This window comes from Pectinophora gossypiella, chromosome 7, assembly GCF_024362695.1.
Source record: "Pectinophora gossypiella chromosome 7, ilPecGoss1.1, whole genome shotgun sequence".
Lineage (NCBI taxonomy): Eukaryota > Metazoa > Arthropoda > Insecta > Lepidoptera > Gelechiidae > Pectinophora > Pectinophora gossypiella.
Window position 1 is genome coordinate 264,630 of NC_065410.1, and position 26,124 is coordinate 290,753.

Here is a 26,124-nt window from a genome sequence, read left to right on the forward strand (position 1 = left end):
CTACTGCGGCCGCGGGGGCGGCGGCGGCGGGGGCGGCAGTGACGGCGGGGGCGGCAGCGGCGGGGGCGGCAGTGACGGCGGGGGCGGCGGGTGCGGGTAGGCGGGCTCGGAGTGCGCCTGGCAGGCCGCCGCCAGCCCCGCCCAGCTGAACCTATACGCGTATCTCTTGCCATGCACCTGGGAAACATCCGCCAAATAATAATTCTTGATAGCCGACAAAGGGTAAGTAATTAAATGTTGAATATGGGAGTGAGGATGGAATATATCATGAGGTATATTCCAGTGACTAGCTGCAACACGGGAAAGTAGAGCTAAAATAAGAAGACGACGGCCTGAATGCTTAGTACTTTTACTTTTACCTAAGTACTTACTAAACAAAAAAAAAATGCTAACTAAACGTGTGAAACGACTTGCAACGAAGACACCGATAAGTTTAAAATATAATGTTGGTACTCTTCTATAGCTATGTTAGCATAGCATAGCAACAGACCTATGTGTGGCTTTATACATATATCGCATATCGCTACCTTGTACTGAAAACCACGTAAGCGCCTTTTAAAAAAACACATTCTGATGTGATTTACTTCACCAAAACCCCGATTTCTTTCAATTCATTTGAATCCGGGATAAAATATTAGGTCACAATTTTTTACCTGAAACTAACTTATTATTACTTAATAAGTAATAACATTGTGATTTTTCAAGCAGGCGCTTACGTGGCCTTCACTATAAGGTGACGATATAGACGTCTAAGTAGTCCATGATGCGCGAGCGCATCTATTGTACCTTACTCATGATGCTCTTGTCGTAGTAGTACCGCAGCGCGCGCGACAGCTTGTCGTAGTTCATGTTGGGCTTCTGCTTGCGGCGGCCCCAGCGGCGGGCCACCTCGTCCGGGTCCGACAGGCGGAACTCACCCTCCTCCGGCGGGCCCTGCATTATACACACACGTCACACCCATAACTAGACAGAAACAATAGTTCAATAGAAACTTTACAAAAAGGTTATTATTTAGAAGATATGAATGCAGCATGGGATTAACTGTCTGAGAACTGATATTGGTGCTAATTCCTGTAAATACCATCTAATTTTATTTTAAGTTATATCTGTCATTTTCTTATCCGCCGAAAAGGAAAGGGACGGGTAATCGACAAGCATAAAATTTATGAAACACACGTCAATTTTAAACACAAATCTAAACCAACCGTCTAAAAATTTTACATCAGTCAATAACCCGACACAGTTAAGTAGACAGCACGTCAAACGGATTGCATACCAGCGACGTACCTTTTTGATTCGCCCGGGTTATTCATTCATTTACTCATTCTTCCTAAAATTAAGAGCTGTGAATCAACCGTCCCTTTCCTTTTCGACGGATATGAAAATGACGGATATAACTTAAAATAAAATTAGGCGGTGTCTGCAGGAATCGGGGCCATTAGGTAGCTAAATTACTCAATTGTATAAAAATATATAAATTTTTTTTAAGAACATCTAGGGCTCTGTGCCAAGGTTTTTCTTGCAGCTTCTTTTCCCCGGCTATACCTATACAGGTTGTGAGAAGCTTGCAGTAGTTTTAGGCGGATGAGACGTCGAGACGAGAAAAATTGACGATTCAAAGTGTAACTATGTTACCTATTGAATAAAGATATTTTTGCATTTGATTTAGACTAGTGAATGGTACATCCATGGCATCATGAACTAAGTGTCCACGCTTCACCGAGCTTTTTGTTAGACCAACGTGGATGGTGGAGACCCGTATCGCCTTCTACTTTAGTATTTATTACACATGGCACACACATTATTCCTGTGTTACCCAATACGCTATGTTCATAATGGTCGACAGCGAACAATGTTAGTAAAAAAAATATTTAAAATATCTCTATCTATCTACCTCTATATATCTACTCAGCCTGTATCCACCCACTGCTGGGTATAGGCCTCTTCTCTTTCACGCCATCCTTTCCGGTCCTGTGCAAGTCCATTGCTTTCCGGCATACCTCACAATGCCATCCGACCACCGGGCTGGTGGTTTGCTTCGATATCGCATATCCCATTTAAAATATATCAATAACTTATTGGTCTGGTACCGATCGAACTGGCACGTGCCGGTTGAAAAACAAGCCAGTGAACCACAGATATATTTATTAATTTATTAACTTAAATTAACGCTATATTACATAATATAAAAACACATCAGTGAGATACTTTGCAGGAACCATTGTATGTCATTCACTACGGTCATTCATTACAACAGAAGAAAAGATGTAGTCGTAGCTACGGCGTAGCCGCCGTAGCAACTTTCTCCGCTGATACAAAAGCGTAAAAGGATTTTTTCTTCTATTTCACACAAGCAAAGGCTTTTTATGTATGAAGCGTATACTTTTTCGTGTTCACGTAGTTGAATTATGCGGTGTACTAGGGTGTTAGAGACATCGATCGTAACGAAAACTTAGAGGGATGATTCAGCTAGGCCATAATTCTGAGTTGATATCAAGTAAAATTTTCCGTCGCAAAATTATGGAACGGAAAATAATTTGAAAAAAAAACATGAATTTTGCGACGGAAAATTTCACTTGATATCAACTAACGAATCATGGTCAAAGGAGACAAAATTACTTTAAGCGTCTGTTCTATTATTTTCATAAGCTAGGCACATCCCATAATTTGTCTTATTTCGTCCTCGCTCTGACTACGTGCGTGTGGACACGCTTATAAGACTTATCATTGCGTTACAGTGAAACCCACGTGAGCACCTTTTTGAAAAATCTTTTTTTTTACCTTTGATAGGTTTAGCCCCAGACTTGCCCGAAGGCATTGACGAGGCCTAAGACGAAACTAGCTTCTCCATTACGAGGTTTTGTTAACAAAAGTCATCCTTGTAAGCCTTGTGATGTTACAAAAAGTGTGGTGTGCTTACCTCCCAGCAGATGCCGGGCGCGCCGTTCGCCAGCTCCTCCAGCAGGAACTGCCACAGCTGCACCTGCCCCCCCGCGCCGCCCGCCGCGCCCCGCGTACACCCGCTCACACCCAGGTACGGGTCTGCAACAACCGTTTTAGTGCTTCTACGCAGAAAGTGTGACTTGAATCGTAAGAGCACAAGTTCGAATCTTGGAACGGGCTCTCTACCACGTAAGGTAAACGCTCCTATTAACTCCACCCAAAAATCGACATCGTTTACCGCCACCTTTTTTAAATTGCGGATATTTTGAATTGTGTCCGAGATAGAAAATTGATTAAAATGTCAAAAGATACATGTATTAATTGACCATGAAACGAACATACCCCTGAGCGTGGGCAACAACAGTCTAATTTATGATTGATCTGTAAGTGTGCAGAGTCCGCGCAAGCAACGCGCTCCATACAAGCCACTACTGAAATGCATAAGCATACAACATTTTTTTCTTAAGGTTTTGTGTCCGATGAAACATATTTTTCTTCATTTTAGTAATTATAACTACTTGTTAATACGTTTAAAAACTGAGAAAGCATGCTATATTTGATATTTGTGTTAGTTTTAAATGATTAATTTGAGTTTTAAAATGTGGCGGTGATAGAAGCATACATTTGCAGTTTGGTTACTATTACCGCCACCTATGGCGGCGGTCGATATTTGTATGATATTTGTATTTTTTAGTTATTTAAGGTAACATGCCCAATCATTCATAATGTTATCATCTTATTTTATAGTATGGTTCATGAACTATATTAAAATCTATTAACGCCACATATTTGGTGGAGTTCAAGTATCCTGTGCTGCATATAAGTTAATGTATTTTTTTAAGAAATGTATGAACAAGTAGTTGAAGTAATTATGAATTTCTAATTTAAATATTTTATATATTTATTAAAATATGCTTTGAAACTGGTTATTATATACGTAGCTCTCATTTTGAATATTTATTTGTTCTCTTAAGGCAAATTTTTATGTGGCGGAAATTGAAACACAGAAATTACATACATGTTTCTATTACCGCCACCATAGATTCCCTCTTATGATTTATAGACAGGGTGATGCATTATTCTTCCGACTGACAGAGACGGACGGACAGACCGAAACGGACGGACAGATAGAGACAGACGGACGGACAGGGACAGACGGACGGACAGAGACAGAAGAACAGACAGAGACAGAAGGACAGTCAGAGACAGACGGACGGACAGAGACAGACGGATAGACAGAGACAGAAGGACGGACAGAGACAGACGGACGGACAGAGACAGACGGACGGACAGAGACAGACGGACCGGCAGAGACAGACGGATGGACAGAGACAGACGGATGGACAGACGGACGGACAGAGACAGAAGAACAGACAGAGACAGAAGGACAGTCAGAGACAGACGGACGGACAGAGACAGACGGATAGACAGAGACAGAAGGACAGACAGAGACAGACGGACGGACAGAGACAGACGGACGGACAGAGACAGACGGATGGACAGATGGACGGACAGAGACAGACGGATAGACAGAGACAGACGGACCGGCAGAGACAGACGGATGGACAGAGACAGACGTCAATTATGTATATAAATCTATGAAACCAAAAGATTTTTCTGTAGTTTATGTCATAATTCATTTAATAAAAAAATTACAATAATAATAAAGTTTATTGAAAACTCCTCATACAGAATCATTTCGTCGACTCCCGAAATCCTGAGGGAGATTGGGAGTTTCTGTAGACAGCTATATTCCACGAAAACATCAGGCGAAAGCATGGCTCGAGACCCTCGAGCCAAGCTTACCCGACACTACACTGAAGATATCCCGGACGTCAGCCTGTACGAGATTAGGCCCTCAAACAGCTCCAAAACAACAAAGCGGCAGGAGATGACAGAATCACAGCAGAACTTCTGAGAGCGGGCGGAACGCCAATACTCAAAGCCCTCCAGAGGCTCTTCAATTCCGTCATATTTCAGGGCAAAACGCAGAGGGCATAGAGCGGAAGCGAAGAGAAGAAGCGAAGAGAAGGAAGGAAAACCCTACTGAAGAACTACAGACCTATCTCGCTTCTGAGCCATGTCTACAAGTTGTTTTCGAGGGTCATTACGAATCGTCTCGCTTGCAGATTTGACGACTTCCAGCCTCCCGAACAAGCCGGTTTCCGAAAAGGCTTTAGCACCATAGACCACATCCATACGCTGCGGCAGGTTATACAGAAGACCGAAGAGTATAATCTGCCACTTTGCTTGGCGTTTGTGGACTATGAGAAAGCCTTTGATTCGATCGAGACCTGAGCGGTGTTGCAGTCTCTTCAGAGGTGCCAAGTGGACCATAGGTACATCGAAAAGCTAAGGGACCTCTACCAAAATGCCACTATGTCAGTTCGAGTACAGAACCAGAGCTCTAATCCGATCCAACTGCAGCGAGGAGTGAGACAGGGAGATGTCATCTCTCCGAAACTGTTCACTGCTGCATTGGAGGATATTTTTAAGCTTCTGAACTGGAAAGGATTTGGCATCAACATTAACGGTGAGTACCTGACGCACCTTCGATTTGCCGATGATATAGTCCTAATGGCGAGACCCTGGAAGAACTGAACACCATGCTCGAGCATCTCAGTAACGCATCCCAACGAGTGGGTCTACGAGCATGAACATGGCAAAGACAAAAATTATGTCCAACGACCATGTCGCACCCACTCCAGTTCAGGTTGGGAACGTTACACTCGAAGTTGTAGACCAGTACATTTACCTAGGACAAATAATCCAGTTAGGTAAGTCCAACTTCGAGAAAGAGATCTCTCGTCGGATCCAACTCGGATGGGCAGCGTTCGGGAAGCTGCGGAATATCTTCTCGTCCAAAATACCAGTGTCTCAAGATGAAAGTCTTTGACCAGCGCGTGTTGCCAGTGATGACCTACGGCAGTGAGACGTGGCCGCTTACTATGGGTCTCGTGAGGAGGCTCGGTGTCGCTCAGCGGGCAATGGAGAGAGCTATGCTCGGTATTTCCCTGCTTGATCGAATCAGAAATGAGGAGATCCGCAGGAGAACTAAAGTCACCGACATAGCTCGAAGAATTGCAAAACTGAAGTGGCAGTGGGCAGGACACATAGCGAGGAGAACCGATGGCCGCTGGGGCGGAAAGGTTCTGGAGTGGCGACCACGTGTCGGACGACGCTCAGTGGGTAGGCCCGCTACAAGGTGGACCGACGATCTGGTGAAGGTGGCGGGAAGCCGCTGGATGCGGGCAGCGCAGGACCGATCGTTGTGGATATCCTTGGGGGAGGCCTATGCCCAGCAGTGGGCGTCATACGGCTGTTGATGATGATGATTATTGAAAACAGTTCGTTTACAGTTTTTGTTGGAACGCTGTCTTTCAAACTAGGTGAACCTGTATTTTGAGAGACAGTGCCTTCCCAATTTATGTATCTATTAACTACATTAACAGTGGTAAAAACAACTTTTTTTTTAAATAAAGTATTTTATTGTACCTGAATAGTTGGTTAGATATCTCGTTGGCGGTATTCGATGCAGCAAAGGCGGTAATAGAAAGAAACCGCAATTTATGTGGCGGTAATAGAGGAAAGTGAGTTTTCGGACATAAAATTATTTTTTATCTAAAATATTCACTCAAAATTAAAAATTCTTGATGTATTTAGCAGAAGACAGTCATAACAATACAAATAAAATAAATAAGCTGCACTAGCAAATACAGAAGTACTTAATTTCTGAGAGGTAATCAGAGCATAGCTTAACCTGGCGGTAATAGGAGCGTTTACCTTACTTAGACCATTAATTTTTAGTATTAATGTTTTGCTAAACGATGAAGAAAAACATTGTGAAGACCCACAAACGTGAAAAATGCGTTTCGAGGTGTGATGTATTTCCCTGCGGGTTGGAGGCTTAGATTGACACTCGCTTCTGTAAAACACTAGACACCATATTTTAGTAGAAATTTTTTTAGAAATGTAAAAAGTTAAAAAAAAAAACAATTTCAAGCAATAATGGCGTTGTCTTATTAGAATAAACTGTTCAATCTGATATTAATTTACGCTTTTCATACGCAATTCATTGGCTTGCCCGCACTTGACTAAGGATTATTATCATGAAGACTTAGCTCTGCCTATTCCAACAGGGATACAGGCGTGATTATAGGTATGCATGTACATGTAGAAATATTACAATTTTTATAGATCTTATTCAGTCAAGTAACATCAACTGTTTATTCATAAAATTTACAGTATTATCACTTGCCGACGGCAAGGATTTCTATTCATTACCTAATTTTTAAATCATGTGTTTGTTTGCTAACTAATGGATGAAACAGACAACTTTATTGTAGAAAATGTCAAGAACGGTTAATAATTAAGAAAATAATTTACTTATAACTGAGGTATATTGACCGTGGTGGTAGAAGTGGTGTATCCGCCGGTGGTCGGCCGCCGCCAGCCACAACATCGCACACACGCGCTACACTACGTGCACAACACACATATTTACGATTTTATTACACTACACTACTTAAATATCTCGCAATAAACAATACTTAAAAGAATATATTTTTTCCACTTATTCCTCAATTTTTTTTTATTAATAACAATCAATTGTTATAATTTCTTTGCGCGAAAATCCCCATTTAAAGTTCTGTCGGAAGTAGAGAATATGTGACCGGATGTGCGACCGGAAACCCTCGCGCGGCGGAAGTGACGCGCCGACTCGTGCCCTCGGCCGCGCGCCCGCCCCCGGGAGAGCCCCTGCTTTATTTATGACCTCACATATATTCAACTTTGGCTTAGCTTTTTCACAAGGTGTTTTTATAGTACAATCTTTGTTTGACAAAAAGTTCAATCAACACATAGGTACATAGGTACTGGCTAGGAGTGGGTATGTAAAATACAGTATACCTCCGTCTACCCTGGAATACACATAGGTACTCCGCTTCGGGAATACAGGCATTAGCATCACGCCTAACGCCTGTGTGAATACATTTTTTTTATTCACACAGGCGTTAGACGTGATGCTGCGTGAAATTTGCGAAATGGAGAGTCCAAGAATGTATTAAGTAAATTATTATTTATAGATCCATACAAACCCACAATTTATAATTAGAGAATTAATTTTAGTCCCTACTTTATACTTAGTTCTACCTGCAGCTATTATCCTGTTCAAACTACAAATGAAAAATCAAAAATATAAACAGTCAAACGTATTTTCACAACTTTGAAATCGATTCGTAGAAAACCCTCCCTGTGTAAAAAGCTAATGAAATGAGCAAGAGTTCGCCGTGGAGGGGTCACCGGCAATCTGGGCATGCATAATGCAGCCGCTGCCTGACCCCCTGGTGAGAGGCGCCGCGGCGGGCGGCGGCGGCTGGCTGCGATCTGCGGGGTCGGGGTCGGTGGGGTGACACTCTTAATGCCACTGGTGTCTCACGCAGAGATTAAAGGATTTCCTCACATTACTAGTTCCGAGGCAGCTAAATTACTCAATTGTACTCGTATTTATAACAATATTTTTTGTTTATTGTTTTTTTAAAGAACGTCTAGGCCCTGTGCCGAGGTTTTTCTTGCAACTTCTTTTCCCCGGCTATACAGGTTGTGAGAAGCTGCAGTAGTTTTAGGCGGATGAGACGTTCGTTATGTAAACATTGACGATTCAAAGTGTAACTACGTAACCTACAGAATAAATATATTTATGAATTTGAATTTGATGATGTTGGTGATTTCTGGATCTGTAGAGACTTCTGAATTAATATTTATTTGAGAATTCCAGTCACTAAATACTGTTAAAATATTTTAAGCTGGAAGTATTCTTTTCCACTTGGAAAATGTATCTTGAACACTGAACAATCAGCAACGAAATTTAATGAGTGTTATAAATTAAATCTAGAAGTTTAGTTCATTATTTCTAAGATATAGAATTTCATACTTCTATAAGTAACTACTACTACTATATTGTGTACTTCTATATTGTGTTAAGTATGTACTTTCAGAAATAAATGACTTTTTTTTTTTTATGTAGTTATCAAATTGTATAAGTTAAAGTTTACCCAAATTTACTAACACCTACTACTTAATATGCTTACTTTAATGAATGATTACATTCTAAACCTTCTACAAATAAAAGGCTTATAATTAACCTCGTAACGCCGAAGCATAATTACGATTTCGAAGTAATAAACGACGGTGGTACCTTGAAAAGGACCAAATTTTTGTAGTCGTAAAGGCCGAGCACTTCAGGTACAAATTTTAAAGTGTTAGAGTTATCCGATCGGGTTCAAATTAAGTGGAGACCTATGTAAGGATGAATAGAAGACATTTTTGAAAAAATTACGTTTTTTTTTTAGTTCTTCCAGAAGGACTCCCGGTTTGAGTCACTACTTTTAGTAAAATTTGAAAAATATTATTATTATAAAGGGTTATGTATTTTTTCATTAACATACATACCTATTTGTACGTCATAAATATGTGTATATACTTACATATTTAAATATAAAATAAGTAACAGGTTTTAGTTTTTATGATGTAGTTTGTGATTAGTCCCTCTGGAAGTACATTAGGTTTATATTATTAGGAAAAAAAATAATTCATGGTGTCAGTTTAGATCATCATTAGAAGGAAAAAGGAAATAAAATGAAGACGGTAGTTTTTTTTAATCATAAGATCACGTAAGCAAGCCTGTCTATATCGGTATGATTTAATCACATATAACAATTTAAAAAACTTTTTGAAAAATATCCGGACATGACACCTAAAGTCCCTTGCAAAGGACTAAAAAAGTTTGCTTTCATATTGCTAACGATATCGATACAAAATTGATAAAATAACTATGTCATGTTGTTGATTATTATCTTACCTGCGATTTCTGAAAATAATGTGTATGAAAAACTACGAAATTCGATTATTAACTTGATTTTTTTTTACCACGTGGCCGTGTGCGCGCCATCTTTACCAATAAAATGACAAATTACGACAAGTGATACATATTTCTTTTTTATTAAAGCCACCTATTCACGAAATTGAATGAACTAGTTCATAGACAAAATACTTTTTTTCTCAATCGGCGCAAAGGTTTGAATTAAATTGACAGGCAAAGTTTTGGTCCTTTTAAAAGTACCTTCGTTGATTATTAGAACAAACTATTTCAAAACCTTCGGCCTTTATGACTACAATTATTTGGTCCTTCTCTGAGGACCCCAGGGCTTACGAGGTTAAAGGGTTTATTCGTGGAAGGTCGAATATCGTTTATTGATACTTTATCGGCTTAACAAAACGACCACCGGAACGGTCAGATAGTTTACAGGTAATATCGTTATAATTTGGTGGATTCCCGCAATTAATAAGAGAGCGGCGATAGTAAGTGCTGTCTATAATATAATAATATATTTGGGTCTCGGGTATAAATTTAGCAGACGCCGCGCACTTCTCAGAAGCAGTCGCAGGCGCGGTAATTCGCGACGGCGTGTGTGGGGCGAGACATGAGGTTTGATAGGTTACTGTAATGTAAATTACCTACTTATCGAAATATCATATTCGGTTGTTTACACGTTAATATTTAAGTAAGTAATTACCTAAAATTTGAGCTTGAGGTAAGGTAGTTGAAAAAGATAATAATATTATTCTGCAATGTTTTAAGGAAATATAAATCACAGCCAGTTCTTAAAAATGAGTATCATTAAACCGAAAATCTGGTCGAAATCTTATATACTAAACTAAGCACACGATCAGTCCTCGATCGTCAAATGACATAACGAGACCCGCTAACCGCAAAATTCCGCGGCCGTCCTTAGCTTGAACCGCAGCACACAGACACGGTCGGAGGCAAGAAGGAGGGGCATCCAGTGGGAGGGACCCCAGGCGGCCCTCCCACCGGGACGTGAGAGGACTGAGAGGTGCCGCGCGCCGCTAGGACATGGGAAAAACCCCTATGACCGTCACCAATGTGGGCAATTATCATCGTGACCGAGGCATGGAGATTTTCCAGTGATTTTGAAGCGAAGCGAAGTTTTTGTGTAAAAGTAAGCAGGTACCTTTATTTAATTTTGCCGTCCGCGTCATAGTTCCGGATCTATTGTAAATTGTATTATTTTCTAGTCTTAATGTTCGAACTTTAGACTTTGGACCATAAGACCATATCAGTTTCTGTTTTCTTTGTAATAAAATATATCTTAGTTGAAAGTTATTGTTATTATGTTTTGCAGATTTGTTTTTTTTTATAGATATTAAGTAATAACAGGTACCTTACTGAAAGAATACCGATACATCTTCCTACAGCGAGTGCAGTGGGTACTGGGTAACATGTGGGTCCGCATTCCCGCGCTATGATTCAGCGCGGGAGCGTGAGGAATGTGGGTGCAGACCGGTCCAGGGTGTCCACACAGCCGCCAGCTCTCTCCACATACCACGCGTTGCTGTCACCAACATATTTCACTAATGGATTAGGTAATTTGGATTTTAGGTAATTTACGGTTAACACACATGTTATAATAAATAAATATCAATACTTAAACTACGACATATCTATGGATGAAAAGAAGTAGATAGATTATAAAGATTGCGCTGGAGGAGGTTTTCTATTTATAATTAGCTCGTGTTGTTGTTTTTGTAATTTAATGTGAATAAATAAATAATATTTAAAAAGATTATGAAGATGAAGGGGAAATAGAAGTAAGGAAATGCGTCTTGACTTGCCCTTTAAAGGACTCTAATGACGAAGCTCTCTTAATGCTTTCAGACAGAGAATTCTACAGACGGACAGCATGCACCGTGAAAGACTTTGAATAGAAAATTGAGGAATGGCGTAGTCATATTGGCCATGTCTTCTTCTACAACATATTGATTAAATTGTCTGACAAAGCCATAAAAAACCAATACTGGTGATGATTTGAGAAATTGATTAAGTACTTATAAGTACCTAAATATTGTGATGAGCGTATAAAGTGATGCGGATTAAGTTTATTAACTTTTCACATCATTTAGTAGCTGGGGTCCCCTTGTCAAAGGTTGGCAATAAAGTCCCGCGGAGAGAGCCGGTAATCCCGCCGGTGGGGGGCTCATTGACTTGCTAATGTGCACCTACTCTGTGCACTAGCTGCTACTATTGCATTGGTATTTTCATTACTTACATACACGTCATTAATTCGACACAATTATTTTACATGTTGATTGAATCAATAAATTAACCACCTCATCATCATCATCATCAACCCATTAACGTCCCCACTGCTGGGGCACGAGCCTTCCCTATGGACGGATAGGGAGATCGGGCTTTAAACCATCACGCGGGCCCAGTGCGGATTGATGGTTATTAACGATTGCTAATGCAGCCGGAACCAACGGCTTAACGTGCCTTCCGAAGCACGGAGGAGCTCGAGATGAAAACTTTTTTATCTCTAAGTTTTATTCTGCAATAGTTTTAGTTTTCGTTTTATTTTTTTTCATACCATTTAAACGTTGTTTAAAGAAAGCTTAGACGATCTTTGTTTTTTCTTTTTTACATTTTATTTTCAATTACCTATTGTTCTTTTTGATTTGCTAACTTTAGTTTCTACTTTTTATTATAAGTGTCGTGTGCAGGCATAGCGGAACTTTTCCTATGTGTATTTTATATTGTGTGTTAGTGTATGTACTGCTGTTGATGTACCATAATAAATAAATCACTTTCGGTTCAAGCTAGGTTCAATGAAGGCCGATAAGATATATCTTCTGAGTTCGAAACCAGTTTTTGCCAGAAATCTTTCGCAAATCTACTACCTCGTAACTTGCGGTAACAAAAGAAATGCTGCTACAAACCAAACTATCTAATTGAGAAACGATCACTTTCAGGATTTGTTAATAAAATTCTATTGCTTTTAAACCACTCCGTGATCTAGTGGTTAAGCGTTGGGCTCACGATCTGGAGGCTCGGGTTCGCTTCCCGATGGGGACATTGTCGAAAAATCACTTTATATGAGACTGACCTTTTTGGGTAGAACATTGCAGGCTGAATCAACTGATTATTTATCCGAAAAAGTTAAATGATTCTGTGATTCGGAAGGCATGTTAAGCCGTTGCTCCAGGGTACTAGCCGTAAAGCACCTTCATTAACTCATGTGGCTACAGTGGAGCAGCGTGGTGGAGTATGCTTCATCGCGATCGAAGGCAGGGCTGTGCCCAGCAGTGGGACGTGTATAGGCTGTTTATATAATACTTACTTAATAACAAATTTTTAATAATATCACAGTACTTACATAAATAAATACATATAATATAATAATAAATAAATACATCAAGTACGGAGAAAGGTTCGTGGATTGAGTGAAAAATAACGGTAAGGGTATGTCGACGCGGTGGCTGCGAGGGCTCACTTTGTTTTATTGGTCACAGAGGTTGTGTGAGAGTGATAGATATATCTCCGGTATTGCAAAGGTTGGCACTTTAAAATTAATCTCTATTTATATTTATAACATAACCGTAGTCATCATCCTCCTGCCCTTATCCCACTGTAAGTGAGGTCGGCACAACACGTATTCCTCTTCCGTTCATTTCTATCAGTAGTCATCTCGGTACTCACACCTTTCACACACACATCCTTTAATATAACCGTAGTATTATTCCTTATTCTATGACATAACACAGCATCACACCTATATCGGCCAAGGAGTGGTCAGAGAGTGTATAGTTCGTCGCTAAATCGCTCGCTCGCTTTTTATGTATGTACGTTAGTGCGCTAATGATAGTTACCTACTCAATGACACATATTAAGTACATTATTTTTTTATTCTTTTTATTATTTTTATCAACTGATGAACATCACGTAATCATCATCGTTGCGAAAGCGGTATATAAAGCGAAAGATGATGGTTGGCTAGCAGAGGAAGACATAGAAGGACTTACATTGACCAAATTGGAGATATCCTTAGAAAAGGTTTATGAGGAAGCAAGAGAAGTGTGTCAGGATCGAAGCTAATGAAATTCTATAGTCTCTGCTTACCCCGGTGGGAAATAGGCGTAAGTTTATGTATGTATCAAAATATTTGACACTAAATGAATAGGTTCTAATTAACAAGATTATAACTAAGTACGTATTATCAAAATCTCATTTTAAATGTTTGAAAAACACCTGCTAAGTACGTAAAAAGTAAATAGCATTAAGTAAGTAATTTTCTAAGCGGGTGATTGTATGTAACATTATTCCGGCCTGCAGCGCAAACACCCTCCTGTGTTTTATCTATTTTTTGTGGGTCATAAATACCTAATATCCAACATTAAGAAATTTAATATCAACACTCAAGCATAATATGGTTTTTGAATTATGACATTTTAAAGGCGGGTAATGAAATGTAAATCTGCGTGTATTCATAACGTTTGAAGAGGGGTGAGTGGAGCTGTGAGTGGGAGTGTCGTGGCAGTTATGAGAGGCTGCTAATCCCTCCCACAATGAGTAGACATGGTCCCATTGTCGGAATGTTTCTTTGTCAAAATCTGTTTTCAAAACATGATAAATGTAGCTTCTTTAATTGGACAGATCAAAAAAAATACAGATTTGTTCTACTGGGCGGAGGTCCGTGTTGCTCTATGTTGTGGTTTGAAAAAAAAAAATTTTTTGCACAATTTTTTCGAGTTGATATTGAATTCGTAATCTGGCCCCTGCGATACAAGCTGAGCTTAGTGCAGGGACCGCCGTATATCTAGAGTAATTGGTCTTATTATTATAATTGTTTGTATATTTATTAATGTAAAATTTTAAGTATATGTTGTAAGTCTATATAGTGAAATCTCTCTCGTAACTGTATCAATAATTTATCAAACCTTTGACCTGTGTTACCATTGCACTATGCATCTGCAGGAGAAGACCAGACCTACATTTATTCACGTCAAAAAAAGCAGGAGAAAACCTTAAGTAAGTAAGTACCTAATTTTGGACTAGATGTATGTAAGTATTCGTTTTCACTTAAGTTGGAAATTGTCATCGATTGAGATTCTGATAAAAATAACCTCCTTTTGGCCCTAAAACACCGTAAAACAGGTATCAACTATTATGTTATCTGTTGCGGTGTGATTCCACGGTCGGCGCCTGCGCCGGCGCCGACGCTACGATCTATTAGTTTGATCAAACATGGAGGCGCCGAAATGACGCCACGCTCGAAATGGACAATGGGTTCCAAGAAGCCAATGTGGCGGATTATTTTTATCTTGTCATTGAATATACATACTGTTTTTTAAAGTACTTAACGGTTTTTGTAAGAATCTCATAAATGCTATAAGTACGACTATTTTCTCGAAGTGCCTACATTACCCATAAACTGAAAATCATGCTTCTCTGCACTTTAAGGTACTTATCTTAAATACTTACTTAATTGACATGTTTGATATCTCGTTTATTCACAAGTGTTATATGCGAAAGTGTTTTCAATTATCATGTTGGCGAGTTTTGTGAATTAGGTAGATTATATTATTATAATTTTATCGCGAAGTCACAGACGTGATAAATAAAGATAAAGGCCAGTTTTATTTTAATATTTTTTGTGCAGACGTTTATAAGAGTAATTCTACGAATAAACTTTACATAACGTGGGAGTGTCGGCCGCAGGTTTCAACCAATGAGGAGTGTTAGTGCCCGGCTGCGCAGGCGCCGCCTATACCGCGGTCGGTCAGGACGGTGCTCAATCATGCTGAATATAACGTATCTGTTGTGTCGCTATACTTTGTACATTACAGGACATTTAGGTCACAGCGCAGACGTCGTAAATCACCCGTTTTGTTATGTCTTGTAAAACTCAATGTGCGCACCCGCATCACTTGATTTTGTTTTATTTACTTAATTGTTAAATGCATTTTGTTTTTAAGCGGGATTAATTAAAATAGACATTACTATTAAGCTATTTTAGGCATGCTTGCTGCGGTTTATTTCATTTGTTAGTTGGTACATAATTATATATTAAGTACGTTAATCAGCATAGGATTGGACAGAGACCCAAAGTAAAAGATATCTCACAGCTATTCTCGGTGCATATTGGTGTCAGGTGAAGCTTGTAGGGGCGGACTACTGTCCGGTGTAGACCATCACGTGAGACAGAACCTGACTTGTCTAATATGATAAGCCGCATGAAAGATTTTGACAAGTGAAATCCAAGAGACTTGATGAATTGTCGATAGTTTTGTTAAATAAGAGGTAGAGGTGTTGCCCGGTTGGAAACTCAATTTTAAATACTTATTTTGCATCGATTGCACTTATTTATACTTATTTATGTTAAGTATATTAGTTTAGTAAACCCATACAACTCTAAGAACGTACCTACCTACTTTATTTTAATTTATTTACTTAGTAAAACATCAATATCGCGGATTTATAAGCTAAGACGTACTACATTAGAGGTTTGAGCCATGGACCACCAAATAGAAACCCGTTAAAAATCTCGCATTTTATCTTGAGATGTAAATTGTGGTACGAAGTCGGTATTTCTTTGAAATAGTGCCCGCCATCCGACGGCGGAACGTTATAGTCAGTGCGATGAGATGACACACCGCACGGCGGCGGAGCGGCGCCGGCGCACGAGCTCTCCCACGATGTTGTTGATGAACAACATTGAACTCCGCCTGTACCTGTTGTGTGACGCCGCAGCTCAACGCTAGCTAACTATGACCAAACCACTACAGCGCTATCTATCATCAGTACTGCAAAAACAACCTCAATCATCTATTACATAACACCTGAAGCTTTTATAGTGAAGCATCATTGAGTCAATTCGGAACTCTGAATCACAGTTCCGAGTAAATTTTGAGTCACTTCCGCAGTCTAACTTTTGGGTTAGTTGCGCGGGTAACTAGCGAATCTGGCGCGCAGCCGTATGCGCAGGCAATATGGCGCGTGTGACTCAGTGGCGGGAAAAAATGACAGATCCGCTATGTACTGGCGAAATACACTGCGCCACCTACTTTCGCTAGAGGTTGCCATAAGATCCGCTTCGGGTTACACAACTCATTTGTACATTCATTACTAAGCGCCTAACAAGTGATGGATTAATCGAAACATTCCAATAAACCGCAGAAATCGGCCAGCGAAGGTCACATTCCAATCTCAGTAAAGAGCTGTGGCAAAGTGTGCGACTCTACATTTTGGATCATGTTAAAATATCAGCCAAATTGAATCTGATACGTTTCTGATACTTTAGAAATGTTGTCTTTGATGATGATAATAATACATTTGTTTGGGATTTAAATAAGTACCTAATAAACAAAATATGATAAAAAGGCGAGAATAATGTTCTTTTAGAAGTAAGCTTATAAGATTCCCACGGTGAGGCAGGGGGGCGAGGCGGCGTGTGCGCAGGATTCCGCGCATACTTGGCGCGCGCTTCCGAACCAGTTCCGGCCGCCGTTACTCATTAAATCGCCATCGGCCCCTGATTCAGAGCATAATTGTTCCCATACTCACTGTCATATAGCTACAAATATTTGGCACGAGTTTCAAATGTTTAGAATTTTTCAGCATGAAAGAAATCTTATGTTACATAAAAGTGAAAAAATTCAAAAGATTAAACAATGTCACAACTTTTTTATCTCAACACAATAAGGTAAGTACCAAGTACTTACTCCCGTTTTGCGGAGCATTCATTATAATATAAGTGATATTCTACAATCAGGTCTAGTAGGAGTAGCAGGCAATAATGATAAGATAACATCACCTCATTGTATCTCATCCATACATTTACCATAATTGAGCTTTCTGATAGTTTTCGTCAGTTCATTTGACCCCCGAGGTCCGGCGGGAGGACCTATAGCTAAAGGGAGTCAGGGTTGTATTCAGGGGGTAGTTTTCGATAACATAATCAAGGGGATTTTTGTTTGAAAACAACCCCCTGTAGTTTTAGACGGATGAGACGTTCGTTATGTAGAAATTGACGATTCAAAAACTATGTTACCTACTGAATAAAGATATTTTTGAATTTGAATTTGAATACTGCCTTCAGCGCTTCTTATTGTACCATTGTATCATGTAAAAAAAAACTAAGTACAATAAGAAGCGCTGAAGGCAGTCATAGCATTTTGTTTTCTTTCGTAGTTTTAGTAAAAACTCTCTAGTCGCACTTCCACTGGGTTTCCAGTCCAGTAGTCGGTGCCATTTGCGGCAAATCTACTATAAGTCACGTCAAAAATACTTCCACTGAGTCCGGGCCTGCGAGGAGTGCGACCGACGCAATCATTGCCGGCCGTTTAAACGTCTGTTTGGAGATTAGATAAGAACTCCTATATTTTGGGGTCATTCCAGTATTTCTGATGTCCCGGGACGTGCGGCGGGATTATGTGAATGAGAAAGAATAAAAAACTGTTAGATACTTACTATCTCTATCTGTATATCAGGTGATTGTCGAATTCCCAAATTCTATTATTCCTTATCTTTACTAGATACCTACCTACTTAATTATATTCCGGTGAAGTGGTTAATGCTATTTGCGGAAAATATACAGGAATAACTTTTTTTAAATACAAACATTTTTTTGACGAGACTTACACTAAAAAACCCGTACTTATACTATATTTATTAAAAAGAGTAGAATTTACCCACTGTAGATGGAGCCAAATTGGACACCGCAATTAAACAAATTTAATATACCTTAGTCCTTCACACTCTCTCTTTAGACAAGCTATAAGGAAAACGCATCGTTCAAGGAATTGCTTTGATAGCAAAGCGAGTAAAATAAAAGCAAAAATGCATGCTCCGGCGCATAGCTCGCCGGTTGTCGACCTATAGCTCTGCTCCGAGACATAGGTACTCACATCATTCATTGTTAATTATCGGGTCTATGTTATTATTTTTAGTTAGGTAAGTAAGTAAAAAAATCATAATAATTACTTAAAAATGATAATAAAGTTTTACTATTTAGTGATTAAGCAGTGAGTGTTAGACGCTCTAAACTGCACTAGCTAAGTAAGTACGTATCATATGATTTAGCAAGACTTTAAAGTTATAATATATCCTGTCGATTTCTAATGAGGCACTTTCCAGACTACGTTCCCTAACAAATATACAGATGGCGCTGTTCAGATTTAACGTGATAAGTACTTATTTTCTCATTGCTCGGGGTACAGTCATGAGCAATATAATGTACCCACTGTAGGACTCTGTCGCACTAACATATTTGAATTTTTGTGAGACTTACAGTTCAATTTGTCAAAAAAGTTAATGTGACATGGTACCAAAGTGTATACATATTAATGCTGATGACCGTACATAATAATACAAATATATAATTTAATGGCAGAGGCATAAATAAAAAGAATCGCATAGCATTATGTTGTTACCTACCTATATTGCTTCATTTTATTTTGATCAGAATAATAATGGGTGGAAGATGTGTTGAGTCTGATTGTCATAACAAGGGTCATCATTTATACCCAAAAACAAAGATAACAGTTGCTTATATCTGTTATCCGTGAAATTAAGAAGGTAAATCAAAACTAAATCAGTACATCGTCATTCATACAAATATTTTTAGAGAACGTAGCCTAGAAAGTCCCTCATTGAGACTTCAGATTCATGAATCATCTCTCAACCTCAAGGCTGTGCAACAAGCCATGAGCAGAGCCGACAATAAACGACCTACAATTTGTAACTTATTTGGGTACTGGTGGTCCACCTAGTCATTACATTCATGTTTTCTATAATGTTGGTCTATTACACAAGTTTGTTTCCGCGAAGTCGTGATTCACGCATGCGCGGAGAAAGATGAATGGACGCGCGCGGCGCTCGCGGCGTGTGACTCATACCAACGTGCGTGCGCTCATTCATAAAACGTTTTCGCGCGCTTTCGTTTCAAATTTTATCACTGCACGTCACTAGATGGAGCTAAAATCATATACAAATTTACGTTTCTTAAAATTTTGGGTTCCTTAAAAAACCTTCCATGAGAATAATTTAAAACGGCACCAAGGCTTACACGTTTATATTATTTCCGTAGGTAAGTACTTCAAATATGTCGAAATTAACTGTTCGTCATTGGAAATTCCCGAGAGTCATTGCAGCCATGCAACAAACAGTATTCGTCGTGTAAAAATTACAAATAAGTATCTACGTACATATTGCACTTTGCTCCTGCCACGGCAACAGACTATACGACATAGGCACACACTAAGGTACCTAACACACATCGTGTGTGTCAAACTTATTTGTGGAAATCCCTAACATCAGGAAAAATACAAGAGTGAGGGTTGTGAGAAAGTCACTTCATTTTTTAAAAGATTTGTTTTTGATGAGTGATTGAAGATCTTTGAGAAAAGTACCAAATTTTGCCTTTCATAGAATAAAGGATAACATGCGATATTTCAGAAAACTGTTGGTCGTAATTCGCAATGAGGTGGGCAGAACTACAACCAATTGGTAGTGAACTTGCAGACACTTGATTAGTAGATATTATGGTGATCAGCCTGCCCATATGGTCTTCTACCATTTTAGAAAGGACAGTCCTGTTTTTTTTATGACATAACGACATTTTCACGACTTCTATCATCTTTGTATTCTGTTCTGTGTAAAATAAACTGTTGAATAAGTAAGCAGCTGAACGCGTTCTATGTTTTTTATTTATACTTGCATTGTTTTAAGTTTACGCGGTTATTATCATAATTAAAACACATAATAACGGGTTCTTACCGCGTTTAAAATAGGGATATGAGACTCCTGAAATATCGACACTGTTGCAAGTGCTATTTTAAACGCGGTAAGAACCCTTTATTATGTGTTTTTTTTTTTATTTTCTCTACGTTCTATAACTTGCGGTGATTTCTATTGTAGGTACTAGGTAATGAAGTAGGGCTCACATTGCTGTTGCGGCGTGGTGGCGGCGGACTCGGGCGTCGCGGGCGGCGGCTGCTGGTGCTCGGGCAGCGGCGGCGGCGGCGGCGCACCCGACACTTGCGCGTGCGCGTGCCGCACGTACGCGTGGAAGATGCGCGCCGCCTGCGCGTCGCCCTCGCATACCTGCAGGACACGGAGCTTTCATCACTTGTACTTAAACTGCTATTCGATCTGCTGGTTATTTGCTGTGGTCATCAACTAGACGACAATAAAAACTTCAATAGTTTCAGGCATACCTACTTCTCAATGAATGAAATTATCTCAGCAAGCAGTAGGCTTAGGTACGTTATCGAATGTTGGCGTCTACGCGTTTGTACTCACAAATTATGGATTATTTACATGTAAGTAAGTACTGAATTGTGTCCATCACCATTGTCCATGTCCATTGCATATGGGACGATGAACTGTGACTGTGAAAAATCGTCTACGTCAGGTCAAATGAGAACAGGCGATCTTTAAGGATGAACTGCGCTTAGTATAATAGCGCGCATGTAGGTAATATGTCCTTTGGGAAGCCTCTTTATCCCGAAATACAGATCGATGTTGAGACTAAAGTCTACAGACCGGTACAAGAAGCGTGTGTTCACCTCGAGCCAGTGGTCCTCCGTCAGCTGCAGCAGCGCGGCGCCGGCGCCGGGTAGCAGGTGTCTCCGCGGCGCGCGCACGCGGAACGTGCGCGACACCCAGCGCACCACACGCCGCACGTCGCCGCACGACCACTGGCGAGGGTCTGCAACAGACATAGCAATTAACAGAATTAATCTATCTTCTTCTTTTGTCGATAAGCTCTGTGTGTCTGTGAGGTCAACAAATAATTTCGGACGAAAAAGTTTGGACACTTAGTAGATATACGCCATGATAATTTGATCCTAGTTATATTAGAGTTACTTAGACCAATATGAAAACGCCGACGTTTCGTCTTACAAGGAGCTCAACAAACTTACAAAGGATCGACAAATCTGGAAAGGGCTCCAGCGACAAGAACCTAGCTCTTCATTTTTTTCGATGGATATCAAAATTATTACCCTTGCCCAAGGATACGGATGAAGACCTCAACTGTTGCAGAGGCGGAGATGGGAGCCATCGGTACGTCAATACAGGACGGAAGGGGCAAGTCACAGGGACTGTAACCCGAAACCTGACAGAGGGCAGCAATAACTGTTAGCACTATTCAGGGGTGGAAGACAGGAGTACTAGTACGGCTTTGAAATAGACTACTCTGGCCGCCATCCAACCTGCATCAGACAGAGTACTGCGGGGCGGAAGGCAAGAGGAAAACCACTGCCCAATTTTTCCGTAAAAAAGTAGCATGGAGAATGCTACATCGACAAGAGCTTGAATATTAAATTAGTGATGATGATCAAAATTATTGTATAAACTATAAACTTTCTTTCTTCAAAAAATAAAAATACCAACCCTTTGTAATTTCAATAAGTATATTTGATGTTTCTTTCAATTTTTACACAGTGCATATCAGACTTAGTAGATGAAAAGACATCAACGGGTGCTAGATAAATACGGTAGCGATACGGGCAACTAACGAATTAATTAATTTTAACTTTATTTGACAGGACCAAAACTAGCTGCATCTCTTTCTTGCACGTATTGTAAGTAAAGGACAGTATAAGAAGGAGGTAAAATTAGGTTAAAGCTTGTTTGCGCCCGGACAACTAATTTTGAACTAGAACTGTAGGTCTTCCTTGTTGTTGTAGGACTTAGGTAGTAACCTATTTTTTACACAGAACTAGGTCAAAACAACTACTTTCTTAGTTACAATTTTGTCACAACACAACTCGCAAGAAATTAAACACTGATTTCAAAATGACTTGGCCGGACAAATGGGAAGGGCTAAGGGCTCTATCACCCGTATCCAGTACAATATTTAAGACAACAAGCCTGAGGGTGCCCAGTTGGGCGCGAACCTTAGGGCGTCATATTTGAAAGAATTAATCGGCCGTATATAGTGAGTCGATAGCGATAGGGGCCAGATGAGGGAAATCGTCGACTACGCCGCCGGGGTCGGTATCGGAGACATCTCATCCCGGATTTCCCAAGGGTATGTTACGTGATGACCCTGAATGTCGATGATCTTAAATCATCATGTCCTTATCATTAGCCTGTTTTCACAAGGTCCGTTACCTAACCTGAAGATTTGACAGCTCCGGTTGTCACAGCTTATCTAGCTTATTTGATCCCACTGTTGGGCTAATGGGCAAGTGCCTTCCCTTGATATTTTCACTTCTCTTGATCTTGCGCGATCTCCGGCCAATGCTGATAGGTACCTACTTATATTAAAAAAGTTATTTTCATTATTATTTAAAATATATTATATTATTTTTTTTTTTATTCTATAGTCTCAGCTTACCCCGATGGGAAATAGGCGTGCGTTTATGTATGTGTATGTATGTATTTAAAATAACAATAAATTTATTTATATGTCTTACGTGTAATTTTCGTTAACACGGTTGGCTGAATAATGGCCGATCATTAATCATTAGACGGCTCACCCCCTATCATGTAGGTGAAGTTCGGTGAGGTGTGGGTATTTAGTTCATCTTGCGATGGATGCACCTCTAACTACCCCAATTGAGTATACTTATAGTCTTAACTTATGTTATGTGTGACTTGTGTGAGTGTTGTAATTAAATTAGCTTCCAAACGTTTTTTCGATTCTGCTCCGCACCACCCAAATCCCCTGGTAGTTGCGGCTTCCGAGTACATTCCGCTTAGGGACGGTACTGAAAAGTATCGGCGTCCGAAGGACGTAATATACGATCCCGACGACCCGATTACCCTAGCCATAGAGGCAGCCAATCAGCTCGCGACACCAAACACTTCAGGACCCCGATACCGACCCCGCCGGCGTGGTCGACGATTTCCCTCATTCAGCGCTTATCGCTATCGACCCACTAGGGTCGATTAATTCTTTCAAATATTTTTCCTGTCAGACGACGCCCTGAGCCGAGGTTCGCGCCCAACTGGGCACCCTCAGGCCTGTTGTCTTAAACGTTGTACCGGGTGAGAGCCTTCAGCGCTCCCCATTTGTCCGGCCAAGTAGTTAATGCCATCTGCGGCAAATCTACAATAAGTCACGTCAAAAGAGGAAGTTAGAGGATCTTTATTTAACGATTAGAGCGTCGTACGGTGCCGACTGCCGACGCAGGTGATAGGCCTAAATATGGGTAACTTAATTGCTCACAATACTCAATAAATAAATAATTCTAACAGTAATCTACGATTTCTACGAGTTTTTATTATAAGTAGGTAATATGTAAAAGTGTGTGTGTATGTATTTAAGTTTAATATACTTATGTGTGTGTGTGTGTGTATGTGATGTGGTTGTACTTTAATATATAAATAAAATGCACGTAATTTCGATGGCGCTATTATTTTATAACGATAAAGCGACCGTATTTAAGCCTTAAGTAGTATAAGTTTTTGTAAACTTGTCGAATATTCTAGAAGGCCTTTATTGTCAGCCAATGCTTAGCGTCCCCGAAATAACCAGGCACTTTCGAAAATTCACCCACATACATAATACAATTACTCTTGGCGTTTGGTTCTACCCTTATAAGTATCTGACGTCCCAGTGACAGTTCCATATAATAGGTAGATGACCTAAACTGACAAGGGTTTCAATGAATGATGGCATCGATCAACCGGTGGTCGCAACTACATACCTAAATAATTTCTAATCTAGGATGTAACTTCAGGTAAAGTACTAATTACTAGTACAGTGCAGTAAAGATAATAAGCGGTTGTCAGCAACGTGGTAACCATACCACAATTTTCAGAAAATAACGGAAAATAGTGCATCAGGTATGTTATTTTCTATTTCTAAAGTCTACAAAATAAATATGGTGTCGATTTTCCTTTTGTTTGCAAACTTTAAAAGAAGTTTGTCATAAATTTTCTTTAAGAATAAGAATAATTTACTTGCCAGAAAACAGTATTTACAGATGTTATTGTATACAGTAGTACGTGTTTAGACTCCTGTTAAGTCCTGTTCAACTATACCTGCATAATAAAACGAAGTTTGGTACACGCTGTAGACCAATATGCACCGTACACACATAAGAATGTTGACATCAGCATTTATTTCACGACTATATCCCATTGGGGTAGTCAGTGACCAGAGGTACATCCATCGTAAGATGAACTAAGTACTCACACCTCATCGAGATTTTGTTTGGCCAAAGTGATAAGCGGTGAGCCATACATATTTAAATGTTTGTTGTGTAAATACCTACGAGGGTTGTGTTGATTGGTCTAAATTAAGTACTAAGTACATGTAACACCTCTGATAGAGTATAACAGGTGTAGAAAAGGGTTAACAAGCATAATCTCACGCCTATTTTCCGCAGGGGATGACGAATTTCTATTTATTTTGGTTTTGATATAAGTACGAGTTCCAGTTCCTACTTCTAGAGCCTCTTTCCTATTCGTTTCTTATTAGAACTTCGACAGTTAATTGTAGACCGCTCTAGATATTTCAAAGTATTATTCTTCTACCACTACCAAACCTTAAAATAAACTTTCCCAGAGTGCATCGTTTTTGTACATCTATCATTTTTATTCCTTTCGTCTGCTCTACATGAAATTCAGCGAGAAATGATTAAATCGTTAACATATGGTAGAGTTCACATGGTATCATAGATATTGCAAAAGGCTTCGTAACCAACAATCGTCACGTCATATTGGTCCGCGTCGATCATCCGATCTATCAACAGCATCCATGTACGACAATCACTGTTCACTTTAACCAATTCACCAGCACTGATTCACCGACATCTTCAAACTCCGAACCATTTGGTCGTGACGTGGGTGTCGCATTACCGGAGGGCACGGATTCATCCCCCGAGTCGGTGTCGTGGTCGGGCCGCGCGTCCATGCAGGCATCGTGAGGCGCCAGGGTGCTGGACTCGTGGGGTCGTCAGCTCGGACCTGCCTCGGAGCGCGCGCGATGAGTACTAGGGCTCGCGGCGCACACACCTCGCGGTTTTTATGCGCGCGCTCGTCATAGGCGTGACGTCGCGATTCGTCAGCGCCCGCGCCGCCGCCGCCGCTGTAGTACAGGAAAACGTTTTCTGAGAAGAGCGAAGTTTGGTGCACGCTGTAGACCAATATGCACCATATGCTCTCTTATGTTGACATCTAATTGATTGATAAAATATAACAAAAGCACCCGTCACATATCGAGACATCGATGTTTGATAAACATTCATACATAAACTCACGCCCGTAATCCCTAATTGGGTGGGCAGAGCCACAAGTAATCAAAGACAACTTAAACTTATGTTTGACTTATGTTTGATAAAGTTTGCTGCTTATGAAGAAGGATAGTG

At 40.0% G+C, this 26,124-nt stretch overlaps 1 protein-coding gene across 1 annotated transcript; it reads right to left on the minus strand.

Moving 5' to 3' along the window:
* LOC126368264 (DNA-binding protein D-ETS-6-like) lies at positions 1 to 25,731 on the minus strand. Its single transcript, XM_050012161.1, has 6 exons — positions 25,616 to 25,731; positions 21,367 to 21,509; positions 20,743 to 20,902; positions 2,921 to 3,042; positions 787 to 933; positions 1 to 177 (listed from the first exon to the last, which is right to left on the minus strand). The coding sequence occupies exons 1-6, from the start codon at positions 25,668 to 25,670 to the stop codon at positions 1 to 3; spliced, it is 804 nt and encodes a 267-aa protein (XP_049868118.1). The 5' UTR covers positions 25,671 to 25,731.
* Between the last annotated feature and the right edge of the window lie 393 nt (positions 25,732 to 26,124).

Excerpts from the sequence above, each read along its gene's own strand:
- LOC126368264 (XM_050012161.1), bottom strand. The coding sequence starts at position 25,670 with ATGGACGCGCGGCCCGACCACGACACCGACTCGGGGGATGAATCCGTG. Across the intron at positions 3,043-20,742 it reads CACCACGCCGCAACAGCAAT|ACCCGTACCTGGGTGTGAGC; the intron begins GTGAGCCCTACT and ends CGGTTGTTGCAG. Across the intron at positions 178-786 it reads ACAAGAGCATCATGAGTAAG|GTGCATGGCAAGAGATACGC; the intron begins GTACAATAGATG and ends GATGTTTCCCAG.